This window comes from Anabrus simplex, chromosome 6 (assembly GCF_040414725.1).
Source record: "Anabrus simplex isolate iqAnaSimp1 chromosome 6, ASM4041472v1, whole genome shotgun sequence".
NCBI classification, from domain to species: Eukaryota; Metazoa; Arthropoda; class Insecta; order Orthoptera; family Tettigoniidae; genus Anabrus; species Anabrus simplex.
Window position 1 is genome coordinate 192643517 of NC_090270.1, and position 25678 is coordinate 192669194.

Here is a 25678-nt window from a genome sequence, read left to right on the forward strand (position 1 = left end):
AACCTACGTGACGTTATAAATTCCTTCCAGAATTCCAGCACGCGATGACGTGGCTACCTCTTTGGGAGCCGAAACGAACACAGAAGAAGCGGTCGTCACCATAAAACTGAGCAGAGAACCTCATTATTAGTTCTTCTAGAAGTAGCTTTCCATAGTGCTCTTTTCAGTTCCAGATGAATATCGGGAGTTTATTTAATATAAGGCACTGGTGCTTCTTTATCACCCCTAGCCTCAAGTAGATACCACATCCACATAGATTAACAGATTTCACGAAATGAGTATACGAGATTGTTAATTGCTATTGGATTTACGTCGCACAGACACAGATAGGTCTTATGGCGACGATGGGATAGGAAAGCCTAGGAGTTGGAAGGAAGCGGCCGTGGCGTTAATTAAGGTACAGCCCCAGCATTTGCCTGGTGTGAAAATGGGAAACCACGGAAAACCATCTTCAGGGCTGACGACAGTGGGATTCGAACCCACTATCTCCCGGATGCAAGCTCACAGCCGCGCGCGCATAACCGATTGTTGATTGAACTCAGACTGTAGAGTGCTGGTGTTTTGAGCCCAAATTCGATCCCAGCTCAGTCCAGTGGTATTTCAAGGCACTTAAATACGCCAGACACCTATCTATAGATTTACCTACACGTAAACGATCTCATGCAGGACAAAATTCATAACCCAGACGGACATGTCACATGGGAAAACGTTCTGAAAATCTGGCATTGAACAATGCTGTCCTGGAACGAATCTTTGCTTTTTATTGCTATTTATTTTTATTAATTATTATTTGTTATTATTTCGATGAATGATTTGCGTTTTATTTATCTCATAATATACTGTATATCAACAACACTGTTCCAGGTGTGGTACGCGGCGGTCTCTCAAGCATTCTTCTCTCTCAACGTGTGCTTTGGTTCACTGATCGTGTACTCATCATACAACAACTTCAGCCACAAAATCTACAGGTGAGCCCACTAACTATAAGTACATTTGATTAAAGAGTTTCTGTTTATTTAGTCAAATCCGTTGTTAACCCAAAGGTTCACATGTCCTGACTTCTGGAATGATGTGGGAGTAGGAACTGTAGGTATGACGTATCCGCATTAACCTTTAAGTTTAAGTTAATAAATGAATAGCTTTTCCAATGATTACACCACTCCTCTTAAATTATCTGAAGACGATTAAGGAGCCATTATAAGTATTGAGTTTCACAGTTTTCCATCACAGTTGAAATTATTAACAGTAATACGTGATAGCGAATGATCAAAGTGTCAGTGTTAGATTTTACCAGTGGTCTCTTTAATCCATTAGGATGTCACATTAGCGTGCAGTCATCGTACTGTGTTTGAAAGAAGTCGCATTGTTGGCATGCGAGAGGGTAATCAGTCGTTCTAATAAACTTCACCACGGAGTGCATATTTATGTATTGTGTAAGAGAGCATGAAGAGAATAGTTTGGAGACGGACATATCATATGGAAACACGTTCTGAAAATCTGGCATTCAACAATGCTGTCCTGGAATGAATCTTTGCTTTTTAAGAAATTTCAATGAGAGACCGTTTTCTTATATTATTATTATACATTATTGCAACGCTGACGAATTTTAACATGTTATCCAAAGTCCGTAGAGGACGCTAAAAGATCTGAAGAATGTTTCTTGGTTGTCCATCTGCCTAGGAACTCTCGAACATTATTACTTTTGCTTCACGTCACACCGACACAGGTAGGTCTTATAATGACGATGGGGCAGGAACGGCCTAGGAATGGGAAGGAAGCGGCCTTAATTAAGGTACAGTCCTAGCATTTGCCGGGTGTAAAAATGGGAAACCACGGAAAACCATCTTCAGGGCTGCCGACAGTGGGGTTCGAACCTGTTATCTCCCGATGCGGGCTCACAGTTGCGCGCCCCTAACAGCACGGCCATTATTGTTTTAAGAGGAAGTAAAACTGGGCAACCATTCTCTCTTAACACTAAATGGAAGAACGCATACACTTCGGAGAGTGAAGGTTTCGGCAGAAGAAAGGAAAGGACCAGGACGAGCATGATAAACAAACATAATACCGTCAGGCTCGGAAACAAACAAGAGTTGACCAAGGGAGGCGATAGGAAATATGAAAGCGAGGAGGCTTTGGAAGTGGAAGCAATGTCAGCAATGCCCCATCGTTGCCCGCCTACGCTCCCAAGATGAGATCCTCAAAGAGTCTCCCTTACAGTAACCTCTTATTGCAGGCAAGGAATACCGTGGATGTAGTCCACTGCCCCTACCCACAGGGGGATTATCGTGCTGGCCAGAGTGATATAGTTTTAAAGAGTTTAACAAAGGGGCTCTCCGATAACATCAGTCATACCGCTTGATGTATGGACAAAGCAAAGTGGAAATTCAAGACTTTTCAGTCCTCCCAAGCATAATATCGTCGAGGTAGGCTCACAGCTGCGCGCCCCTAACCGCACGGCCAACTCGCCCGGTCTTTCATAATCTGAAGTACCCGGGTAAATCTATTAAGGAACTAATTAAACTTCGTTCACAAGGAGGTTTCTCTCTGTATTTCTTCCAACACAATGCGGCCTTGTTGGCCTTTACAATAAGCGCGGTTGTATTTATATATACTATAAGTGGTTGACAGCGAGAAGGCTTCATCTCTCAAGACCGTTAGCAGTTCAGGCCTCTTACAATTGCTCTAGCTCTCCTACATAACAGATTGCTTCTGTTCCAACGAAACCATTGTAGCAATTGTGATGAAAATTTATACACATCGATAACTGAGCTCATTTTACAAGATATAGCGATTACAATCATGAAGTAAAATATCCTGAAACATATAAATGAACGAATGAACATTCAACAAAAGGTACATGAGCTGAGCTAACCACTGAAGTAGATTTGAAGTGAGGTATATTCAGAGAGGAATGCACACTTTGAAACGCAAGGAAATATTATTGGTCCTGTGTTTAGAGTTTCCCTTCATTTTTTCAAAAATATCTTAATCATGAAAAAATTCTAAGTTATGAATTATTTTCTCAAAGTCTGTAAATAGTACAAATATAAGTAAAATTGAATACTTTCGCATTTGTTTTATCCAGTCATTTTCCAGATAACGTGCCTTGCTCTTCTGAAAATGAAGGTAGTAGGAAATGGTCATAAACAAAATTCAGCATAGTTGTAACAACAATTTTGATATCTTCGTTAGTTTTCCAGGAAAATTGTATTTTAAATTAAGATATTCCTTAATAGTATGTCCTATTCTGTGAGTGCGATTGGACTAGACAAAAGAGTGACTGAATGGGTTGCTATATTTCTAGAAAATAGATCTCGGAGAATTAGAGTAGGTGAAGCTTTATCTGACCCTGTAATAATTAAGAGGGGAATTCCTCAACGCAGTATTATCGGACCTTTATGTTTTCTTACATATATAAATTATATGAGTAAAGGAGTGGAATCAGAGGTAAGGCTTTTTGCGGATGATGTTATTCTGTAGAGAGTAATAAATAGCCTAAGTTACAAGATTGTGAGCAACTGCAACGTGACCTCGAAAATGTTGTGAGATGGACAGCAGGCAATGGTATGTTGATAAATGGGGTTAAAAGTCAGGTTGTGAGTTTCACAAATAGGAAAAGACCTCTCCGTTTTAATTACTGCGTTGATGGGATGAAAGTTCCTTTTGGGGAACATTGTAAGTATCTAGGTGTTAATATAAGGAAATCTTCATTGGGGTAATCACATAAATGGGATTGTAAATTAAGGGTACAGATCTCTGCACATGGTTATGAGGATGTTTAGGGGTTGTAGTAAGGATGTAAAGGAGAGGGCATAGAAGTCTCTGGTAAGACCCCAACTAGAGTATGGTTCCAGTGTATGGGACCCTCACCAGGATTACCTGATTCAAGAATTGGAAAAAAATCCAAAGAAAAGCAGTTCGATTTGTTCTTGGTGATTTCCGACAAAAGAGTATCGTTACAAAAATGTTGCAAAGTTTGGCCTGGGAAGAACTGAGAGAAGGAGAGCTGCTCGACTAAGTGGTATGTTCCAAGCTGTCAGCGGAGAGATGGCGTGGAATGACATTAGTAGACGAATAAGTTTAGTGGCGTTTATAAAAGTAGGAAAGATCACAATACGAAGATAAAGTTGGTATTCAAGGGGACAAACTGGGGAAAATATTCATTTATAGGAAGGGGAGTTAGGGATTGGAATAACTTACCAAGGGAGATGTTCAATAAATTTCCAGTTTCTTTGAAATCATTTAGGAAAAGGCTAGGAAAACAACAGATAGGGAATCTGCCACCTGGGCGACTGCCCTAAATGCAGATCAGTATTGATTGATTGATTGATTGATTGATTGATTGATTGATTGATTGATTGATTGATTGATTGATTGATTGGTATACAGTGAATAGTAATAAATAAATTTATCCAAATTTATGTTAGTGCCACTTACAGAAATTCATTATGAAATCATTGACAGATCATGTTGATACCTACGTTGTAAGTAGTGTATAAATTTTTCCTGGTCCTTGAAAAGACTAGGATCTTGTGCGGATATGACACATTGGTGTTGAAAATTCTTCTGTGGGCCTGTCCCAACTATGATGAGATCTGGAGCCCCTGGGTAAGCAGGCAGCACAGCACAGCAGCGAGCGCCTACTCTGTGTCGATGCACGCAGCTCGCATTGCGCATTGCCAAAACTCCCCTTGGTGCTATGAACGTTACAAAGAGCACGAATTTGCCGTTGCAGGTCACAAGTGTATTCCTCTTAGGGGAAATACATCGAGATCGTAACACTAATCGTAGTAGAAAGGGGGAGGGGGCTGACCTTCAAAGAAAGAATGTATCGTAAAAGAAAATGCCATGGGAGGTGTGAAAATGAAAGGCAAACCAACCTAATACCATCAGAGTCGGATGACACCATGAGTTGACGAAGAAAGGTAGACCAGGTCAAATTAAATCGAGAAATGAATGAATGAATGAAATTAATAATAATAATTTATGCCATAACTGACGAAAGGAGTACTTACAAGTCGAGGACTATTTAGCGCCCAAATTTCGAATGAAAATTTAACAAAAGGTGCATGATTTAATCATTGAAGTAAATTTGAAATTAGGTACATGGAGAGAAGGACGCACACATTCAAGCGCAAGAAAAGGTTTCCTCTCAATTTTGTAGTTTACCATGCTCTTTGTTTCAGGTTATATTTCTTGGTTAATATTTAAGGAGAACTTCACAATTAATTTTATATTAAAGTTCACTTCATGTGTAAGCATGTGTAAGCACTTCAGCGTGAATTAATACAAAATATAGCTCGTTATTTCATAGTAGGCGTGGAGACTTGTTTCAGGTAGTTAACCTAGGTGCAGTTCCTAAACTTCTAGTCGTTTATAAGGGACTGAGTAAGGTCCATAGCTGATGTACTAAAACACAGCATCATGCACACCTTTGAAAGAATAGATTCATCATGCTTTATTCAGAAGATCCGCATCGGTGAATTCTGACGCCCATTTGCGGATATTATGATTATATTACTACCACTACTACTGCTAAAACCAAACCCCATGGCGCATGGCAAGGGCATGGCCTACCAAGCGACCGCTGCTGGCTCAGATGGTTTAGGCGCTGGCCTTTTGACGCCAACTAGGCAGGTTCGATCCTGAATGTCCGGTGATATTTGAAGGTGCTCATATACGTCAGCCTCGTATCGGTAGATTTACTGGGACGTTAAATAACTCCTGTGGGGAAAAATTCCGACACCTCTGCGTCTCCGAAAACCGTCAAAATTAGTTAGTGGGACGTAAAAACAAAAACTGTATTATTATTATTATTATTATTATTATTATTATTAGATTATGAGGTGTCATGTGGTCAGCACGACGAATCCTCTCGCCCGTTATTCTTGGCTTTCTAGACCAGGGCCTCATTCTCACCGTCAGACACCTGCTCAATTGTAATAACGTAAGTATGAGTGGACCTCGAACTAGCCTTCAGATCCAGGTACAAATCCCTGACCTAATCGGGCATCGAACCTGGAGCCTCCGGGTAAGGGGCAGGCACTCTACCTCTACACCGCAGGACCAGCACTATGATGATGATGATTATTATTATTATTATTATTATTATTATTATTATTATTATTATTACGGGGTTACCCGTGGAACCGCAGAGGTAAAAGAAGGTGCGGGCTGGAATGGGTCTAACTACAAAGCTGAGATATGAATTAAAATTGAATTAAAGGTTATATTTTCGAAAATAGCAAAACTTAACAACTTCACATAGAATTTGAACATTCAACAAATAACAAGTCGTCAACAAATAATCAGATACAAGACCAGGAAAGCAAAGATTTAGAGACAAATTAACGATCTGGGCTTCAAGCTCTCAGCTCACAACCACATATTTACCAAAGGGCAGAAAACCCCTAATAACATGGAGCACTTGCTCCCACCTAGCAATGTCAAGCCTCCTAGAGGCACATATCCAACTACTAGAAAGAGCTGAACCCGCTCTCAATTTTTCCCACCTATAAAAGGCAATACCAGGCTTTTACACTAAATTGCCATCAAGGCATAACTTACATCAAATGAAACGGGGGTATCTCGTACCCAACCTACTGGGCCTCAGTGAAAAAAGAACAGATTAAGTAAATGGCCCAAAATACCAGGATGATTGGAGGCGTTGCTTGCACTCCTAAATGAAGCCTTATACAACCTAAGAGGCACTAGGCCGATGAAACAGGGGCTATTCCCAAACTATGGAGGTGACTCGTATAAGAAAAATTCAAGACATTACGGAAAGGAAGCAAACCAGTTACAAAACGTAGTCACCTCAAACTAGTATGAGGGGAGCTCGAGAGGGTAAAGCACTCTCTATCCCCGAATTACAGTTAAAGATATTTGAAGTTATACAAAACGATGGGAGATTACATGTTTATTACATAGCAAAGGTTTCGGACTTTCCCCGCGGATTAAACTGCTGAGCTAGCAAGAAATAAAGTTAAGTGGCCATTACCTTGTTGAAGAGCTGCTACCGGATGAAAGAGGCGCTTCCCGCCTCCTTCTACACTTCCATACACTAGGCTAGATGTTGTTCGAGTAGCCCAGAGACAAGAAAATCAGCAGTTTTATACCCTCGTGGAAGATTCGAGACCTTTCATGAATAATCAAGCCACACCCTCTTTCTTTATTGGTTCGTCTTGAAATTACACTCAAAGTCGAAGAAGAAATGCATGATTGGTCAAAAATTAATTACAGAAATTCAGGATTGGCTAAGTTCAAAACTGGCGGAAAGAAAAGATTAATATTGCCAACCCACAAATGAAAGAACGAAATTTGGTAAAGAACAAACTTATGAATGCAAAATTTCTTCAAATAAAGTTCTTCCACTTCGCACCAGGGTGCATGGTCATAGTTTTACAGTAGAGACATCTATAAGAGAATGTCCACATTTCTTGATCAATGGAAAACAAAACAAGTTGAAATTCACACAGTACTGACAACTTCGTAATCACAAAATTTACGGTAGTGACATCTTCTGAGAAAACTTATGAGTTGATACAGTTTTTAAAGTTCAGAGTTTCTCCTGTAGATGAGTTCCAATTGGCGCAATATTTAAACTTGCGGCGTAGAGATGTACCTCCCGGTACAATTATTATTATTTCAACTAGAATCAGTGAAGCATACATAACTGACCAACTGCGAGGCAAGTGTTATACTTATAAAATTACAAATGGTGACCAACATGGTTGCAGTTATATTATAAAAATTGTCTTAATTTTCACACTGTGACGTTATTCTTAACAGTGGCTTATGGTAACTATGACCATGGCAGGGCTGTCCATGTGTCACCTTTGGTCAAGTAGGTCCTCCTAATAGACTTAATGTACATTAAATAAGGCCCCAGTAAAAATTCTTCCGTTAAAAAGAATCGGGCAACTAAAATATTGAGGTGCTCTGTTGTTCCCAGAGATGCGATGATCGTGACAACCTTGGACACGTTCACCAGTCTTCTGGCAGGCTGTACCATCTTCTCCATCCTGGGGAATCTGGCTTACGAGATGGGCGTTGACGATATACAGGACGTGGTGAGGAGTGGTACGGGGCTGGCTTTCATCTCCTACCCTGACGCCATCTCCAAGTTTGACATCGTGCCGCAGGTAACTGTCATCGTCACCGGTAATATAGCACGTATTTCCATATTTTACTTATAAAAAATAGAACTTAATCATAATTTACGTAACTTTACAATATACGTCTTCAAAATTATCTTCGCTATAGAGATTGCAGCCTTTTCTATTTATGGTCCGTACTGAGCATTCAAGAATGTTCTGACGATATTTGCAGGTCTTCAAAATTGTAGCCTTTTGTGCCACATTTCGAGTATAGATGGCGAGCTGTAGTATACTTAAGTTTTCTGGAAATGATTTTTGGTGTCATATCAATGGGAGTAAGGAGAAAAGGAAGAACTGCCACTCTGCCATGTTCCTAGATCCTTGCTACTTCCATAACCAGAGGAGTATATTATTTGTCGATTTTCTCTCCGTATTTCTGTTCCATATTGTGGTCATTCGGGATAGCGATGACAATGAGATGTGTGTGTTGTTTCCTTTAGTTTGTTAATGTTATGTATGGTCTATTGTGCGGAACTGTTTTATCTGTATGTATTGTTCGATCCCAGTAGAGTTTATTTTTTTATTCTCCAGTACATTATGTGGGGAGCATTCGTAGTAAGGCACCCTGTTCTGGTTCAAAGGTCGGATCAGGGCAATTTATTGGTGTATAACTTTGACTACATCACTATGTCTGTCAAACTACGATATTATTATTATTATTATTATTATTATTATTGTTATTATTATTATTATTATTGTTCCGGGGTATCTGTAGAACGCAGAGGTGAAAGAAGGTGCCGGGATGAATTGGTCAAACTAAAAGGTCAAAGTTAATTTAAATTTTTTAACAAAGGTTATATTTTCAGAAGAAACAACAAATTATAACAACGTTTCACTGAGTGAAATAACAATTTGGAAACAAAGACTTAGAAGGATCCAATATTTCAGAATTTTAACACTCTTGGGCTACAAGACCCTAGTTTTACAATTTTGAGCTCCTAGCTCGACATTACAACACACTAATTTGTTCAAAGGGCAGATATCCCCTAAAACATGGAGCACTTGCCCCTAATTACTATATCGAGCCTCCCAGAGGCACTTTTACAACTCTAGAAAAGAGCTGACCCGCTCTCAGTTTTTCAAGCTTATTCAAGGCAATATCAGAACCTCACAATTACTTTCCATCAAGGCATAACTTACAGAAATGAAACGGGGGTATCCTGTACCCAACCAACTGGGCCTTAGCAGAAAAAGAACAGGTTAAGTAAATGGCCCGAAACACCAAATTGAATGGAGGCGAGTACTTGCACTCCTAGATATGCATTCTAAAACCTAAAAGGCACTAGGCCGATGAGACAGGGGCTATTCCCAGACTATGTAGGTGACTCGTATCAGAATAATTTAAGACATTACGGAAAGGAAGAAAACCAGTTACAAAACGTAGTCACCTCAAACCGATATGAAGGGGGAGCTCGAGAGGGTAAATCACTCACTATCCCCGAATTACAATTGCAGATTTTAGGAAATTTTCACATTAGCCGACAAAAACTTACATTTTAGAGAAGTAGGTTACATATTAAAGTTTCGGATCTATCCCTCGGTTTAAACTGCGGAGCGAGCAAGAAATAAAGATGTTAAACGACCATTACCTTGCTGAAGGACTGCTGCCTGATGAAAGAGGCACCTCCCGCCTCCTGCTTCACATACACACACTTAGTTAGATGTTGATCAAGTGACCAAGAGCCGTGAAAATCGGCAGTTTATAAACCCTCGGGGAAAGTTCGAGACCTTTCATGAATAATCAAGCCACACTCTCTTACTTTTATTGGCTAGTGTAACGTTACACACCAAATCGAAGAAGAAGCCTGTGATAGGCCTAAAATTAATTACAAAAATTAGGGATTGACTGAATTCAAAACTGGCGGAAAGGAAAGATCAATACTGCCAACCCAAAAATGAATGAAAATAATTTAGTAAAGAACAAACTTATGAATACAAAATTTCTTCAAATAACGTTTCTTCACTTCGCACCAGGGTGCATGATCATAGTTTTTGTAGTGACATCTGTTGCAGAAAGTCCAAAATTCTTGATAAATGGTAAACAAACCACGTAGAATTTCATACAGTACTGGAAACTTCACAATCACAAAATTAAGGTGGTGACATCTTCTGAGTAAAAGTTTAAGTAGGTCTAGTTTCAATTTCAGTGCTTCTGCTGTAGAGGAGGTTTTATTGGCGCAAGATTTAAATGTGCGGCATAGAGATGTACCTCCCGGTACAATTATTATTATTATTATTATTATTATTATTATTATTATTATTATTAACTGGTGTTACATAGTGACAGAGTAGATGAATTTACGACACCATTATATGCAGATACTACGAAAATACCGGTTAACAAACTGAAAAATGATGAACAAAGTGTCAAAAGGTACCTTATAACTTTAACAACATGTATCTCAGAAAGTTTTGTTCGGTCTACTCTTTTCTTTTAAAAATCATATACTGAGTAAATGATTCCTGCCAGGAGCATAATTTAAACAAAATGACATGTGCAGTGGAAAGGGCTCACTGTGTGGCATGGTTCATGGCTATGTCAAAGGCAAATTGTACAGAACACCTGTGACTAATTTTGAAGATTTGGAGGCCAGAATAACCGAGGTCATAGTAGCCACTTCTGGGGAGGATATACTACGCCAAGTATGGACAGAAGCGGAATTCCGGTTTGATATTTGAAAAACGGTGGACTGAACGAAAATGTTTTAAATTAGTAATTCATATCAATAGAGCTTTCTCCCTTCTATGTGGATTATAAGTCAATTTACACGATGTTAAAGTCGTAATGTGCCTTTAAGGACACCCTGCTATACACTGTACCAACTTGTCATAAAGTCACCCAATTCTGGCGCAAAGTGATCCTGGTTCGCGGTATTATTATTATTATTATTATTATTATTATTATTATTATTATTATTATTATTTCGAATGGGCCACCAGAGGACCACGTGCCAATTTCAATTCCTTCTTCTTTGTTCTTTCCTTTTCTTCCAGTACGCTTTCATCTGTTCACTATGTTTCTTCTTTCTGTCTTCAGACCACTTTGAACCAGTCTTTTTTACTTTCCTACCTTGGAATCCTTCTATTTTTAATACTTTTTCCCGAAAGCCTATATTATTTATTTCCTCTGTTGTTATATTGTTTTTTTCTAAATCCTTTCTTACTTCATTGACTCAGCTTGTCGTTGATTTCTTACTCCACAAATATCTGAAAATCTTACTGGTTAATCTACTATCTTGCATTCGATATAAATGTCCAAAAAACATAAGTCTCCTTTTCCTCATTACATCTGATATATTTTCTATTTTTTGATATATTTCAGCATTACTTCGTAATTTCCAACCTTGTGCTGTGTTTTGTGGGCCTAATATTTTCCTCATGATCCGCCTTTCTAGTATTTCTAGTTTATCTAAATTATTGTTATTATTATTATTACTATTATTATTATTATTGTTGATACGGGGATTTATCGTGGAACGCAGAGGTAAAGAAGCGCATGGGGGTGAATGGTTGGACAGGGGATCATTTAGAGCAAAAATTTTACTTTATCAAAAATTGGACGTTCTATTTCTTAAAACCCAAATAGAGTAATCTAATGATATAACAGGAATTAGTTGAAAAATTACTTGTGAATATCCATATTTAACAACGAGCTCGTCAGCTCCAACAATACATTGGACTTAGAAGTACTTAATCAGGTACAAGATTAATTGGAAGAAACTTTCAGTCGTTAACCTACATATGAAAGAGCATAATTGCTCCTGACAGGTACAACATTATGAAAGAGCATGATTGCTTCTAAGAGGTACACATTATAGAGTCTGAGCTCCAAATACATAGCGACTAGCCTCAATAAAGCGATATGTCGCTGGTTACATTCTCAATTACACCATTAACCAATTGGGTGAACCCACTTCATCTTGTTCATGGTACAGGTTTGCCCCATAGTGGGTTCATCAATTAAAAACTTTCACAAACAGGTGAAGTGCTGTTCCACAAGGGAACTTCAATGTAGGCCCGGTTATTCTCAAAACCACAATGAATATACAGAGGCATACTGTCCATACTACTTGGCCTTAAGAAAGAAAAAGAAAAACGGTTACAGCGAAAGTAGGCCATTTACAAAACGAAAGGTGGCGAAACACCAGCGCTCCTTAAAGAACATTCGGGAAAATCAAGAACCTAAGTAGGCATAAGGTCCAAAGACACAGAGGCTAATTCCATGCTACAAAAGGGTGACTAAAGGGGAACGTGTAAAGGCCGAGACAAATTTCCAAAAATTTAGATGTTGAAAAACTTTAGTCACCCAGCTGAAAAGGTGCAGGGAGGAGTTCCGAGGGTCACCACCCGTGCTCCCTTACATTAATTATTTTGCCAGTAGGGAATATAAATTGAGTCCGAAACTTGCGCAGAAAGTCTACATTTCAGCGAAAAATGGAAAGATTACATATTAGATTTTAAGGAAAACTGCTGAAATCTTCCCCTCAAACCCCCGCCGGCACAATCACATATTTAGGTAAATTCTCTCATTACCTGTTAGCGCGGGATCTTCTTCAAACCGGTCATCTCCTGCCCCCTCTCAATCATCGGAGCAAATCAGACAAGACGTCCCCAAAGCGCTCTCCTTAAACAGCTCGCCAGGGGGAAGTTCTAGACTATGTTAGAATCCAGAGCGCTGATAGGCTAAATTTTCTTACACTCCCCTCGGGTACTGGTTTGTTAGAGAACTGAATTACAGGCATGTGATAGGCAGATTACGTTAGAAGAGGAACCAGGTGACGTTCTGATAACTTCGGCACATAAAAATATCAATAACCAGTAAAAGGTTTACCAACTATAACAAATTAAATTTCTCTGGCGGTAGACTGGGACTTAGCCCACCCGAGATCGCTAGAAAATAGATGCTAGTGCCATCTAACCATCGGAGAAGAAAGTTTTAGAAAGTCTTTAAAGTTCTCAATAACTATCAAAGATGGCCACAGCGGAGAAGGCGCACAGTTTAAATGGCCGGAGAAGGTACAATTATTATTAACAATAAATTACAATTTATCTCTACTCTCGTAGAGTAAAACGGAACGTCAAAATTGACACGGAGGCAGCCTACACGACGACCTAGTATATTCAGGTCTCTCAAGGGTGTGATGACTGAGTGGAATTGTAATTGGTTTCTAATCAAGTCTACCATGATTCGAATCCTAGCCAATGCACATGGGGCTTTTGAAGTGAAAAGTCATGTCTTTGTAGTTCAGATCCATGTAAAAGTGGAGGTCCAGTAGCTGTAATCAAAGTAACAACAGTCGCATATAATTACAAGCATGGCGAATAGAATACCTAGTGCGATCACTCCGCTCTCTTAACGTTGGTGGTGGCCCCGCCGGAATGTGGCGTTGCAGTCACTACGAACCAGTTGCAACACCACTTGCGCCAAATTGTCGGCGAGGGTAATAGCATGCGTGTGTGCGTGCGTGAAGTCATGGTAACAATTTTAACACCTATCTAGGGAATTTGTTTGTTTTGATATTTTCCGAAAGTCTCTATTAATATATGTGCAGTGCTTTGTGTGTGCAACTAGGTTTCTATTATTTCGAGAAAATGTCGTAGTGTTTCCTTCCTGGTTGTAAATCGGGTTACGGAAGGAGGCCTGATGGTAGACGATTTTTTATACCGCCGAAAGAAACTAATCTGCGAAGTGGACGAGAGTTATTCCCGGAAAGATAAGCAATTGTCAGCCAAAAGCAGAATATGTGACCTGCATTTTTCGGCAGATTTAATTGACTTATAAAGGCGAACTGTTTCGTTGTGAATGGTAAAAACGTTGAACTTCCTCGTTTGAGGTGGAAAGATCGGTGCCTCATATTTTTCCAAATTTACCGAAATACCTATCTACTGACGTAAAATCGCTAAAGGCACCCAGTAGGAAAAGGAATGAAGACAGTAGCTATCAAAAGGATAAGGAACAAGAATCACGATGTGAGTGAAGCAGTGATGGTTACAGTGAGCGGCAATGTTCAAGGTCATCCTAGTTGTAGTCAAATTCACGGCCAGTCTAGTTCTCTTACCGATGCCCAAAAACCAATAGTGTCTCCAAAAAAAGGCGACTAAATAACGCAACTCATTATTTAACGCGAGCTAAATGTATCTTTCCTCAGAAGCACGTTAAGAACATGGAATGTTTAAAGTTTTATGTACTCTATTTAAAAAGTATTTTTAAGTACGTAAAGCACAATATTGTTTTCCCTTTTCGTAATGTTCCAATTTATCTAGTGTGTTCTCGTATTACAGTCCAAAGATATATTTTCGTGGGGACTGAGAATATTATTTACAACTCTCTGACAGTATTATTCATATCACAAGTCTAAACAAGTGGGTGTTGTATTTGCATGTTTGCGTAACCTGCAATAAAACAGCTGCTGAGTAGCGTAGGTGATTGACTCCACTAGCGCCACTCTGCGGGAGCGCGCTTGAACTCTGTGAATGATCTCACTAGGTATTCTATAGGTATGCTACAAGATTACTTTCAAGTTCCTCGTTTCTCAAGGTTATCATAGATTAGTAATTTAAATTTCACACACTGATGTCACGGTACCATTTGTTGTTTATTACACTGCCTTTTTCTCTTGTTTTCTTTACAGTTGTTCGCTGTGCTGTTCTTCTTCATGTTGCTCGTCCTAGGTGTGGGGAGTGCCGTGGCGCTAACAGGCGCTGTCAGCACAATTATCATGGACAGCTTCCCGCACTTCAAGCAATGGATTGTCTCCACTGTCGTCTGTGTTTTTGGCTTCTTCGTGGGGCTGGTATATGTGTGTCCGGTAAGTCACCCAAGTTACATTCAATTAAGTGTAATCGCCAATTCGGGTTTCAGAATATTTTCAACGTAAAGGGCGAATTCTACCATGTCCCAAAAGGAATCTTACTTGCAAAAAGCATGAACTGTCTCAATTTCTACAGAATAAGAAATTTATCATATTTTCGAAGTATACCTAACTACCTAAGTACGTTAGCCATGTTTATGACGTCACGCATCACATGGTTAACATACCTACATGAAAGAAAGACAGCCATTATCGAAGGCAAATTTTCAAAGCAATTACTGTATAAAGGCGTTTTTAAGAAATTAAATCACATATAATTCTCTAAAATAATGTCGTGCTAATCCGACACGTATTCTGAACAGTCCAATTTTTAACGTATGAAAACTTGAAACATCACTACTTAGGATTTTCGAAGGCAGCACCGTCAGAAAAGATCCGTTATATATTTGTCTATCAGTAGTAACGTTAGTGTAATCCGACACCCCCAACACTGCTGAACTGTTACACTGAATACGACTGTAACGCCAGCTGGAACACACTATTCACGTATCGGATGAAATGTTCACGCCGGAATACAAGACCACTAGTATTCACACCGAGTGCCGAGCACGATCACAAATAGTAGTGTAGAGCGTACTGCTTGACAGGCAGTCATTGAATCATCATCAACAGCAGTCGAATACACAACAGACTTTACGTGTCCCCAGGGAGTTTAAGTCTGGAGAGCGTGGTGGCCAAACAAAGGTCGGACAACTCTGCAATTATGCATTTCCGGATCCATGTGGTTATACCGTTTTTTCTTCTCTCTATGATGAGGAATTCATTCCCGAAGTTTTGACCCTGAGTTTTGATATGCCATGTATAATTAGGTTTCCATTAAATTGGTCTCACTATGATGAATTTGCAAACTTGAAGCGTAAGTGAACACAGATCGAAGTTTTTTCGTTTAAAACAAAGCTTGTCTCGCATAGCATTCTCGGAGGTAGAGACTGAGTTCCTAAAGAGTCTAGCATTTTTGCTCTAGTTGGTTAGAATATCTTACGATTATACGAGCATGTGAATCTCAATTTCATCATTAATTGCTACTCTTTGTTTCAGGGTGGACAGTATATTTTGAACCTGGTAGACTCATATCCAGTAACATTTGTCATATTCGCTCTGGCTTGTGTGGAGACCAGCGCCGTGGCGTGGATATATGGTAAGTCAGTCACCTGAGAGATGTCTGGATACTCTTTTGTGGGCATATGGATGACGATCTTTTCCGTTTCCCTGTATTATAATCTTCAGCTTAAGCCCCTTGAACTCGTAATTTGCTCAAAACTGGTAAGATCTCGTGTCTGCACGTCAGTTAGTTCCCCTTACGTACAGTTATTACACGTTTAGTGGTGGTGATGATTGCTGTTTTAAGAGGAAGTACAACTGGGCAACCATCCTCTCGTAACTCTAATCAGAGGAGAAATTGAAGAGGTCCAACCCTTCGAAGAATGAGGGTATCGACGAAAACGGAAGCCACCTAAGGTCTGGCCGTCCAGGTCGGAAGAGATCAAGAGTTGTCCATGAGAGATCGGACAGGAAAGATGAAAGTGAGGAACCTGGGACAGTGAAAGCAATTTCACACTCAGCTACAGCAAACCTGGTCACAAACCCACGTACTCTAGTTGACAGCCCATGGGTTTTACCCCTTTCAGTCGGCTCTTAAAACAGACAGGGGGTACTGTGGATGTATTTGACCTATACCGTTTTCACCCTCAGAGGGAAACAGCTTATGTACAGTTGATGAATTAATGTTCTATTTATTTATTTTTGCTAGGGGCTTTACGTCGCATCGACACAGATAGGTCTTATGGCGACGATGGGATAGGAAAGGCCTAGGAGTTGGAAGGAAGGGGCCGTGGCCTTAATTAAGGTACAGCCCCAGCTATTAATGTTTTCAGTCGGGTTGAATTGCTTGGAGAGTACCTAAGTTAGTGGGTTCGATTCCGGCCCAGTTCTGGAGGTACTAAAATACATTAGCCTCGTGTCGATAGATTTACACATGTGGAACAAAATCTCGGTACTTCGGCGTCTCCGAAAAACAAAAGTGGGGCGTAAAGCCATTACTATTATTATTATTATTATTATTATTATTATTATTATTATTATTGAATGTCTTCACATAAGTTCTAGAATTTCTGTACAACTACCAGTATACAGGGTGGGCCATTTTAATCTATCGGAGCAAATATCTCAAAAACTGCACATCGGATCAAAAAGAAGGGGTAATAAAAGTTGTTTGCTTCGGCAGGGGACATCCAATGATACCAAACTCCACCCCCTACCCACACCCCCTGGGGGTTAGGGATGCGGCAAAAGGAAATCTTAAATAGGAACACCCATTTTTTATTGCAGATTTGGAATCCCCCCCAAAAATACCCCAGTTTGACCTATGATTAAATTCATTTTGGCTGACAGATGGCGCTGTAATCGACAAAAATTTAATTGGTTAAAAAATCGTCAAAAATGGTGATATTTCGAGGAAAACGCATGATATCAGAAGAATAAAAGTACATGTAAACGATATTTTCAAAATTGATAGGGGGTGAGGGTAGGGTGTGGAGTTTAGTATCACTGGATGTCCCCTGCACCCATTTCTTTTGATCCGATGTGTAGTTTTCGAGATATTTGCTCCGATAGATTAAAATGGCCCACCCTGTATCTTACTTTAGCGAGATCTTGCTCCCCAGCATTGTTGTCCTTGTATACAGCAGTCTATTATCAGCTGTTGAACATTGTATGTCCAACCCTTGTCCCGTTTCTCTACGGGGTCTGGTATGAAGTGAGATGAATCATCGTAGCGAGTTTTTACGACCAGATGCCCTTCCTGACATCAACCTGATCAGCGAAGTTAATAAGAGGTGGTGGTGGTGATTATTCTTTTAAGAGGGAGTACAACTAGGCAACCATCCTCTATATAACGCTAATCAGTGAAAAAAAAAAAAGGAAGGGGTCCTACACTTCGAAAATGAAGGTATCGGCCAAAGGAAGACAAGGGCCACGAAGGGCGTGAAAATGGAAGACTCTCTAGGCCTCGAGTGCTCTAATACTGTCGGGGTCGGATTTTTTTTTTGCTTTAATGCCTTTGCTGGCGGGACCTAGTGTTTACAGTGCGCTATGTCTTCTGGTATGGGCTAGAGCAATTTTGTTACTTTCATTGATCTGTCTCAGCTTTATCCTTGGCTTTGACAAAATGAAAGTGACTGAGGTATGAGTGATGCTAGTAATGCCATTCCTTCTGTAGCCAGTCCCTGCTATGAATGGTGTGAAAATATTGCTCATAGGGTCAGTTGGTGCATGCATTTCAGTGGGCTTGGCAGACTGATGTGTAATAGCAACTTCTGGCTCGGTGAGGAAAGCAACGGAAAACTACCTCACTCCTCATTTCCCTAGTACGCCTCTTCAGTGATGCCTAGGCTATCTATGACAGCTGATGGCGGAACTGTTGAGGATCCAACCAGCCTTCGGGCTGAGGACTAAACATACATACATTTTGCTTTACGTCACACCGACACAGATAGGTCTTATGGCGACGATGCGATAGGAAGGGCCTAGGAATGGGAAGGAAGCGGCCGTGGCCTTAATTAAGGTACAGCCCCAGCATTTGCCTAGTGTGAAAATGGGAAACCACGGAAAACCATCTTCAGGGCTGCCGACAGTGGGATTCGAACCCACTATCTCTCGGATGCAAGCTAATAGCGACGCGCTCCTAACCGCACGGCCAACTCGCCCGGTCGGGGTCGGAAAAGAACAAGAGTTGATCAAGGAAGGTCGGATAGGATAGACGAAAATAAGGAGCCTGGCACAAGTAAGTGGATGCAAAGCCATGACTCAGCTAAGAGCCCCGTGGTTGCCAACCCACTCTCCGAAGTTGAGGGCCCCTGGGGCCCCTTTTAGTCACCCCTTACGACAGGCAGGGGATACCGTAGGTGTATTCTTCATCTGCGTCCCCCACCCCAGGGGGACGTTAATATTAGTGGCTGAATAACCGCTTATATTTTCAGAGGTGCCTACATGAAGAAGCTTGGTTGTCATGAAAAATAAATTATTAGTTAGTCCCTTCACTCTATCTTATTAGCTGAAGGTTTAAATTGTCATCAAAACATGGAAACTCGTCCTGCTGTCCCAAAGAAACATTCAGCAGAAAGGAGAAACACCTTGGTCACTTGATGGAATTAGGGATGGCTGTTTTAATAGGAAGTACAGTTGGACAAACATCTTAGATCCGATATTTTGGAAAACGAAAAAATGGAGGGACTACGAAGTGTGTGGAAATGAAATACATCCTAGATCTCGCAAACCTAATGCCGTCGGGGTCGGAAGAGAGATAAAGTAGACCAATGAAATTCGGACAGGGCGTTTATAAAATACTGAGACCATATTCCCCGACATGATTCAAACTTTGACTATTCAATGCTCATAAGCTATCTCGAACTGCACAAAATTCTTCATAAAAATACACAAATTCTGGATATGTATTTCAGAGAGTTTCAAAACATGAATAATATTGGGTCGATGGATAAATTCGTGCGGTTCTTACACTTTATATTTTATTTTGCTGTCACTGTCACGCACTGTGACTCGCAATCACAATCCCTCAGTGATGTATTGACCTCCACTCTCTATGACCGTCTGCCAACGTTCAGGTAGCAGTTGAATGCCTCGCCTGTAGAAATGTTTTGGTTTTGACTGGAATAAATCTGTTAGCCATTGGTCGAGAGAAGCTTCGTCAGGAAACACTTGCCCCTGAATGTGGTTAGAAAGAGAGCGGAAAAAAATTGAAATCTGTGGGGACGTCAGGGCAATACGGAGGATGAGGAAAAGGTTCCCAGCCAAGTTCAGCTATCACACTTTTAGTCAATTGCGCTGTATGCGAACGAGCGTTATCATGGAGCATTAAAACTGGTTGTTGTCTTTTGTTGTCAATAGCAACGGCGACCCGTCTTAGCTAGTCACTATAACAGCAGAGGTAATCGTTAATTTTTCGGAAGAAGTTCATGGTGAAGAATGCAATCTTTGTTCACCAAACATACAACATGATTTTCAGTGGATGGGCACTATCCTTGGCACGAGGAGTTACTTTCTTGATGGGCTGAGCCACTCTTTCCTCTTCTTCATGTTGACATAGAGGCATCATTTCTCGTCACCGGCGACAATAGTCAAAAGGAATGCTTAGTGCCTATCACAAGCCAACCGGTGCCAGGCAAGCAATGACGAACAGATGTTTTCTCGTAGATTTTTATTACTGTCACTTAGCACATGTGGTACCCATATACCCGATGTCTGTACCTTACCCATCGAATGCAAATGGCGTACAATAGTTGACTGATCACATTCAAACTTGCGTCATTTCCCGCGTTGATTGACGAGGATTCTCATGAAGCAACCCATTCAAGCAATTTTCGTCAAAATCAGAAGGTCTTCCAGAACTTGGATCATCAGACAAGTCAAACCGTCCTGCTCGAAAGCGGGAAAACCATTTTTGTGCTGTTCTTTCAACAGTTGCTTCATTCCCGTACACTTCACAAATTGTTCTCGCAGCTCCTGTTGCACTGGATCTTCGATTAAACTCAAAGAGTAAAATGTGCCGGAAATGCTCACTTTTCTCAACTTGACATTCCATATCCATTTGTCTGAAATATGCGCAAATAGTACGTTCATGAACACACAAACTCCGAACTCAGTTAAAACAACGGAATAACGATAAGAAATCCCTTCATGCCGCATTGTTGCCAACCCAACAGAATACCGCACGAACTTATATCGACCCTATATCTTCAAGTCAGAAAACTTAACGAGGGGAGAATATAAATGCTTAACTTTTTGAAAATGTTATTATATGTGAAATGATAAGTTTTTAAATGCAAACTTTAGTCACAACATGAAATACGGAAATTTTACGTCCCATACGGTGGCAGTATGGGATATATTTTTACCTTCTCGAATACGGGAAAAGTAAAAATAAATCCGGCATGATTCGCCACTGGGAGAGCAATGAGATGCTTCAATGCAGTCAATCATCGGCTGGTAGCTCTTCTATTTTGCAGGGTACATTTTTAGTTCAAACTAAGTTGGTTCTTCAGTCATTTTTCTTTTTTTTTTCGAATAAGTAGTTATAATTTTAAAGTTAAATAAGTTTTTAGAAACAAGGAAAAGATTAATTCAAAAGTGACACTCATTTTTTTCGAATTTGTTCTTGAAGAATTCCTAATGGGTTTTGTTCTATTTGATTTCCTTTTGCTGAAAAGCGGTTACTTTAATATTAACAAAGACTATCCAGTATATGTTAGTCTGAAGGCAAAAACTCATATTTGTTACTACGGATGAACCGAAAATGCGATCCTTTAAGAACAGCTCGAATCCCGCATATTGAGAGAGAAATGTTAATGCATGTTGTGATTCACACATGCGCACTAATCACGTCGACTGGAGAGGTGTTACGAGATTCATGAGATTTTGACTGCCAGTCTAGAGACTCACGAGTGAGAAGAAATCTCTTCCTTGATGGTAGAGTGTCAATATGAAGAAGGAGCTTGTGTTGTAAGTGAAGTGTATGAACACCCGACCAGTAATCCTGGTAATAATCTTCGTGAGTAGAAGGCATCCTCATAATGTCTCCACATTTATTCAAAGAAACACTTTGAAATGTGCTTTCAGCAGTATTTGCCCATTTCTAGTGTTGTATGTATTAACAACCACAGTGTACTGCAATTTATTTATTTATTTATTTATTTATTTATTTATTTATTTATTTATTTATTTAGTCTGACCCAGGACATTCTAGGTTTGCTTTCTATAGTGTACTGCAATTGATTTATTTATTTGTTCTGAGCCAGGACATTCTAGGTTTGCCATAAAACACAGAATATTACACAGTAAAAATTTTGATAAAAGAATATGAATCAGATTAATCTTTAAAAAATATAGGTTACGATTGACCATGTTACATGACATTAACTCCATATAAATGATGTCGAAGGATCGAGACGGAGTATTTGATTAGTGAAACAACTATCCATCTCATCTTGTGTTGTAAGTGAAGTGTATGAACAGCCGACCAGTAATCCCGGTAATAATCTTCGTGAGTAGAAGGCATCCTCATAATGTCTACACATTTATTCAGTTTCTCGGCAGTTGATATTTTTGTCGCCATGCCACGAAAGATTTTGGAATTGTTCCCTCTGCACCAAATAAAAGTCCAGTCACAGTAATTTTTCTAAGGTTGTAAAACTCAAGGAAGAAAGGGATGGCTGGATTATAAATATTCTCTTTCTCACTGCCGAAATACAGGAAAGGACTCGAGCATTTAGAGAACTCCAATTTTGAATGTTAAGAAATATTTTTAATACCCTACGGTATAACTTAAAATCAACTCATTAAGATCTTTCCCACGGAACGTTTAAGTTATCTACAACGTCCACAAGTCACTATCCTTACACACTTTTTCCCTATTTAGGAAAAATATTAATAACGATCAAGTTCGTACATGATTCCAGTAACTGAAACATCAGTTCACAGCTGGCAGATTGACCGAATCGAGGGATACACGCCAGCTATAGAAATCGGCTGACATTCGACGAAGACTATACGTTGTCGATTGTTTCAGGAGTGGACAACATATGCCAGGATATCGAGTTCATGGCTGGCCGCAAGATCAGCTTCTACTGGCGTTTCTGCTGGGGGTTCCTAACTCCTGTTATTCTCATCATTATCCTCATCTACTCCATCGTCGACATCGAGCCCCTCACGTACTCAGGAGTTACCTACCCAGACGTCGCACTCAGTAAGTAATACTCAATTTCGCCATAGGCATAGGATACAAAATTCACTGCCGTTATGGTAAAAGGGGTTAAGTCAGTATTTTGATTATTTTTCATTAAGTATTGTCCAAACTCAACTTATTCGTCATATAAACATGCAGTGTGTGAAAAACATTAATAATATTAGCATTTAAATCTCATACGTTTGGAAAAGCATTCTCTAATTTATAGTAAGAGTGAGTGTAAAGTTTGATTTTTGTTTTTATCAAAACTCATTGTTATGACTTAACTCCCTTTACTCGAACACCATCGAATTCATTCGTTAATATAGAAGTGGTAATGAATATGTCCTATACTACAATGTCAATATCTATTTTTCTTTCATGCCTTACTTTCCATCTACATAAGCTCACTAGACAAAAAAAAATTAGTCTGCATCCGGGAGATAGTGGGTTCGAGTCCCACTGTCGGCAGCCCTGAAGATGGTTTTCCGTGGTTTCCCATTTTCACACCAGGCAAATGCTGGGGCTGTACGTTAATTAAGGCCACGGCTGCTTCCTCACCATTCCTACGCCTCTCCTATCCCATCGTCGCCATAACACTTATCTGTGTCGGTGGAACGTAAAGCCAATTCTAAAAAAAAGAAGGAATTGATCACTAATTTATCAGAATATAAAAAATTAGTCACCCACATGGAGACATCATTGCACTACCGTGTAACACTGCTCCCATTTTTATAACAGACTTGATTCAGCAATGGAGTCCACGAGTTTCTGAAGTAGTTGTAGCCAATCGCAGATGATGAAATCCTTTAGAGTCACCAAATTACAAGGATGCTGATGTCTGCTTTTCACCCGCTGTTCCAGATAGTCTACACATTGTCTATGGGAATAAGATCAAGGGATTTAGCGGGCTAGAATGTCGGTGTGTTTGTCAGACCAGTTATGTATCAATGTAGCCCTATGAACACGGTTCTTGTCATCTTGGAGTGTCCACAGCATACTCATCGTGAAGGGCAACACTTGGTCACCGAGAATGTTGAAATAAATATCCTGCTTCATAATCACTATGACCTGAATGAGTAGGCCCTAGTCATAGTATGAAGCACACACACACACACACACGAAAAAATCACACAACCACCTCCGATCTGAACTACACCCTCCACACACTGCGGGTTAAATGCCTCATTGGGTCATCGGTGCACTTGACGCTTCGCGTCGTTAGAAAACAGGTAATAGTGCGACTCGCCGGGCGGCACTACACGACTCCAATCAGATACTGTCCACGTTCGGTGTTGTTCGGGCCATCGAGAACGTTCAATTTAATGTGCCACTGTGAGCAATAGTTTGTTACATGGTACCCGCCTCCAAATGTTCACTGCATGCAGTTCCATTTGCAATGTTCGCTCGGAAACTGGTTGGTATGGACCCTCATTCACTGACAGCAGCAACTCATGTCGATTTTGAAAGCTGCTTTCACTGACAAGGCGTGACACTCGTCTACAGTGCCTTTTGGTTAGAGTCTGTCAACGACCACAGTTCTAGCGCCGTGTTTCATGGCTGCGAGTGGTCCACCATTCCCGGTAGACATGTTGGACAGTCTGCGTTCATACACCATCAAATCGGGAAACTTCATTCACTGTGTGGTATGGAACCTCCAAACACCATCACACCCTTCTGTCAGTCCGTCATGTCTTCTCAGCCCAGCGCTCGTAGAGAGCAGACCTAGAAGAGCCTAGTAGCGACAGCCACGACACTTGCACCCAGCCTGCAAGCCTTCTCGCCGCCATCTACTTGATCTTCGGAGAACCCCCAAGCTCTCGAACCCAGCACCCGCCAAGAACGATCGCCGGACGGCAGCCCCTGCAGACAGGCCACCATCAACAGCCTGTTTAAATAGCAACAATTACCAACTGCCTTCCAAGAATAAAGGCAGAACAAACCAGCCTGTAAACCCCGTACAAACAGGCCAAGCAATTTGTCAGAGCCCTCAGTGTGGTCACCGGTTCGGAACTTGTCCCGTTGCGATACGGAAAAACTACACCTGTTCCGACCGTGCCCACTGAGCGAGCGCCAACCACGCCGGTCCTCAAAACCGAGTTTGACCTAACCAGTGTTTCATCTTACCTACTCCTGTACACTATCACTCACTATGAACCAACCACTTACTTGGCAGGAACAACTAGAAATCAATTTTCAAAATTTTCAAGCAGAAATATCAGCCTATCTAGATACACCATTCACTCCACCTCAATCCACCCCTAGCCCGCTCAGAAATTACTCACAGTTCACTCCACCTCAATCCACCTCCAGCCCGCTCAGAAATTACTCTCCACCCTATTCCCCCGCCTCTCCTCAGCACTCACCTCCACCACCGCTCATCCATCCCACCCCACCGGTAGCAAACCGAAGCGACAGTTTCGAAGAGGAAAAAGAAGACGAACCTGCACCCAGCAACGAAGAAGTTGACTACTCAGTCCCACTCTTCTGTGTTCGCGGGAACACCACCTTCCCAGTCTCTCAGAAGTGCATGGTCATTATCTTCAATCTAACAATTCCTGATCCAGTACCAATGACAAGAAAGACCATCATCAGCTCCCTCATGCCGATCTTCGATGAGCACATAGCGGTCATCGAAGAATCTCACAACAATCTGTTACTAGTCACTCCACGAAGAAACAAATCAATACCTCATATACTTCGCGCACTGGAACACACGAATGTCTCAACTCCAATAATCATAAATCCACTGAACGGAGATGCCAATCAACAAGTCACCACTCCACCGTCCGCCTCCGTAGCGTAACGGTTAGTGTTATTAGCTGCCGTCCTCGGAGGCACGGGTTCGATTCCCGGTACTGTCAGAAATTTAAGAATGGCAGGAGGGCTGGTATATGGTTCAAATGGTACAC

The 25678-nt window shown here is 40.6% G+C and overlaps 1 protein-coding gene across 2 annotated transcripts in view; it reads left to right on the forward strand.

Moving 5' to 3' along the window:
* The window catches only part of NAAT1 (Nutrient Amino Acid Transporter 1), a 108286-nt gene that overhangs the window by 68114 nt on the left and 14494 nt on the right, over positions 1–25678 (forward strand). For both annotated transcript variants that reach the window (XM_067150129.2, XM_067150130.2), the window contains exons 7-11: positions 865–968; positions 7955–8144; positions 14792–14968; positions 16070–16169; positions 22611–22787. In XM_067150129.2, the coding sequence (XP_067006230.2) occupies positions 865–968; positions 7955–8144; positions 14792–14968; positions 16070–16169; positions 22611–22787 (748 nt within the window). The remainder of the gene's footprint in view (positions 1–864; positions 969–7954; positions 8145–14791; positions 14969–16069; positions 16170–22610; positions 22788–25678) is intronic.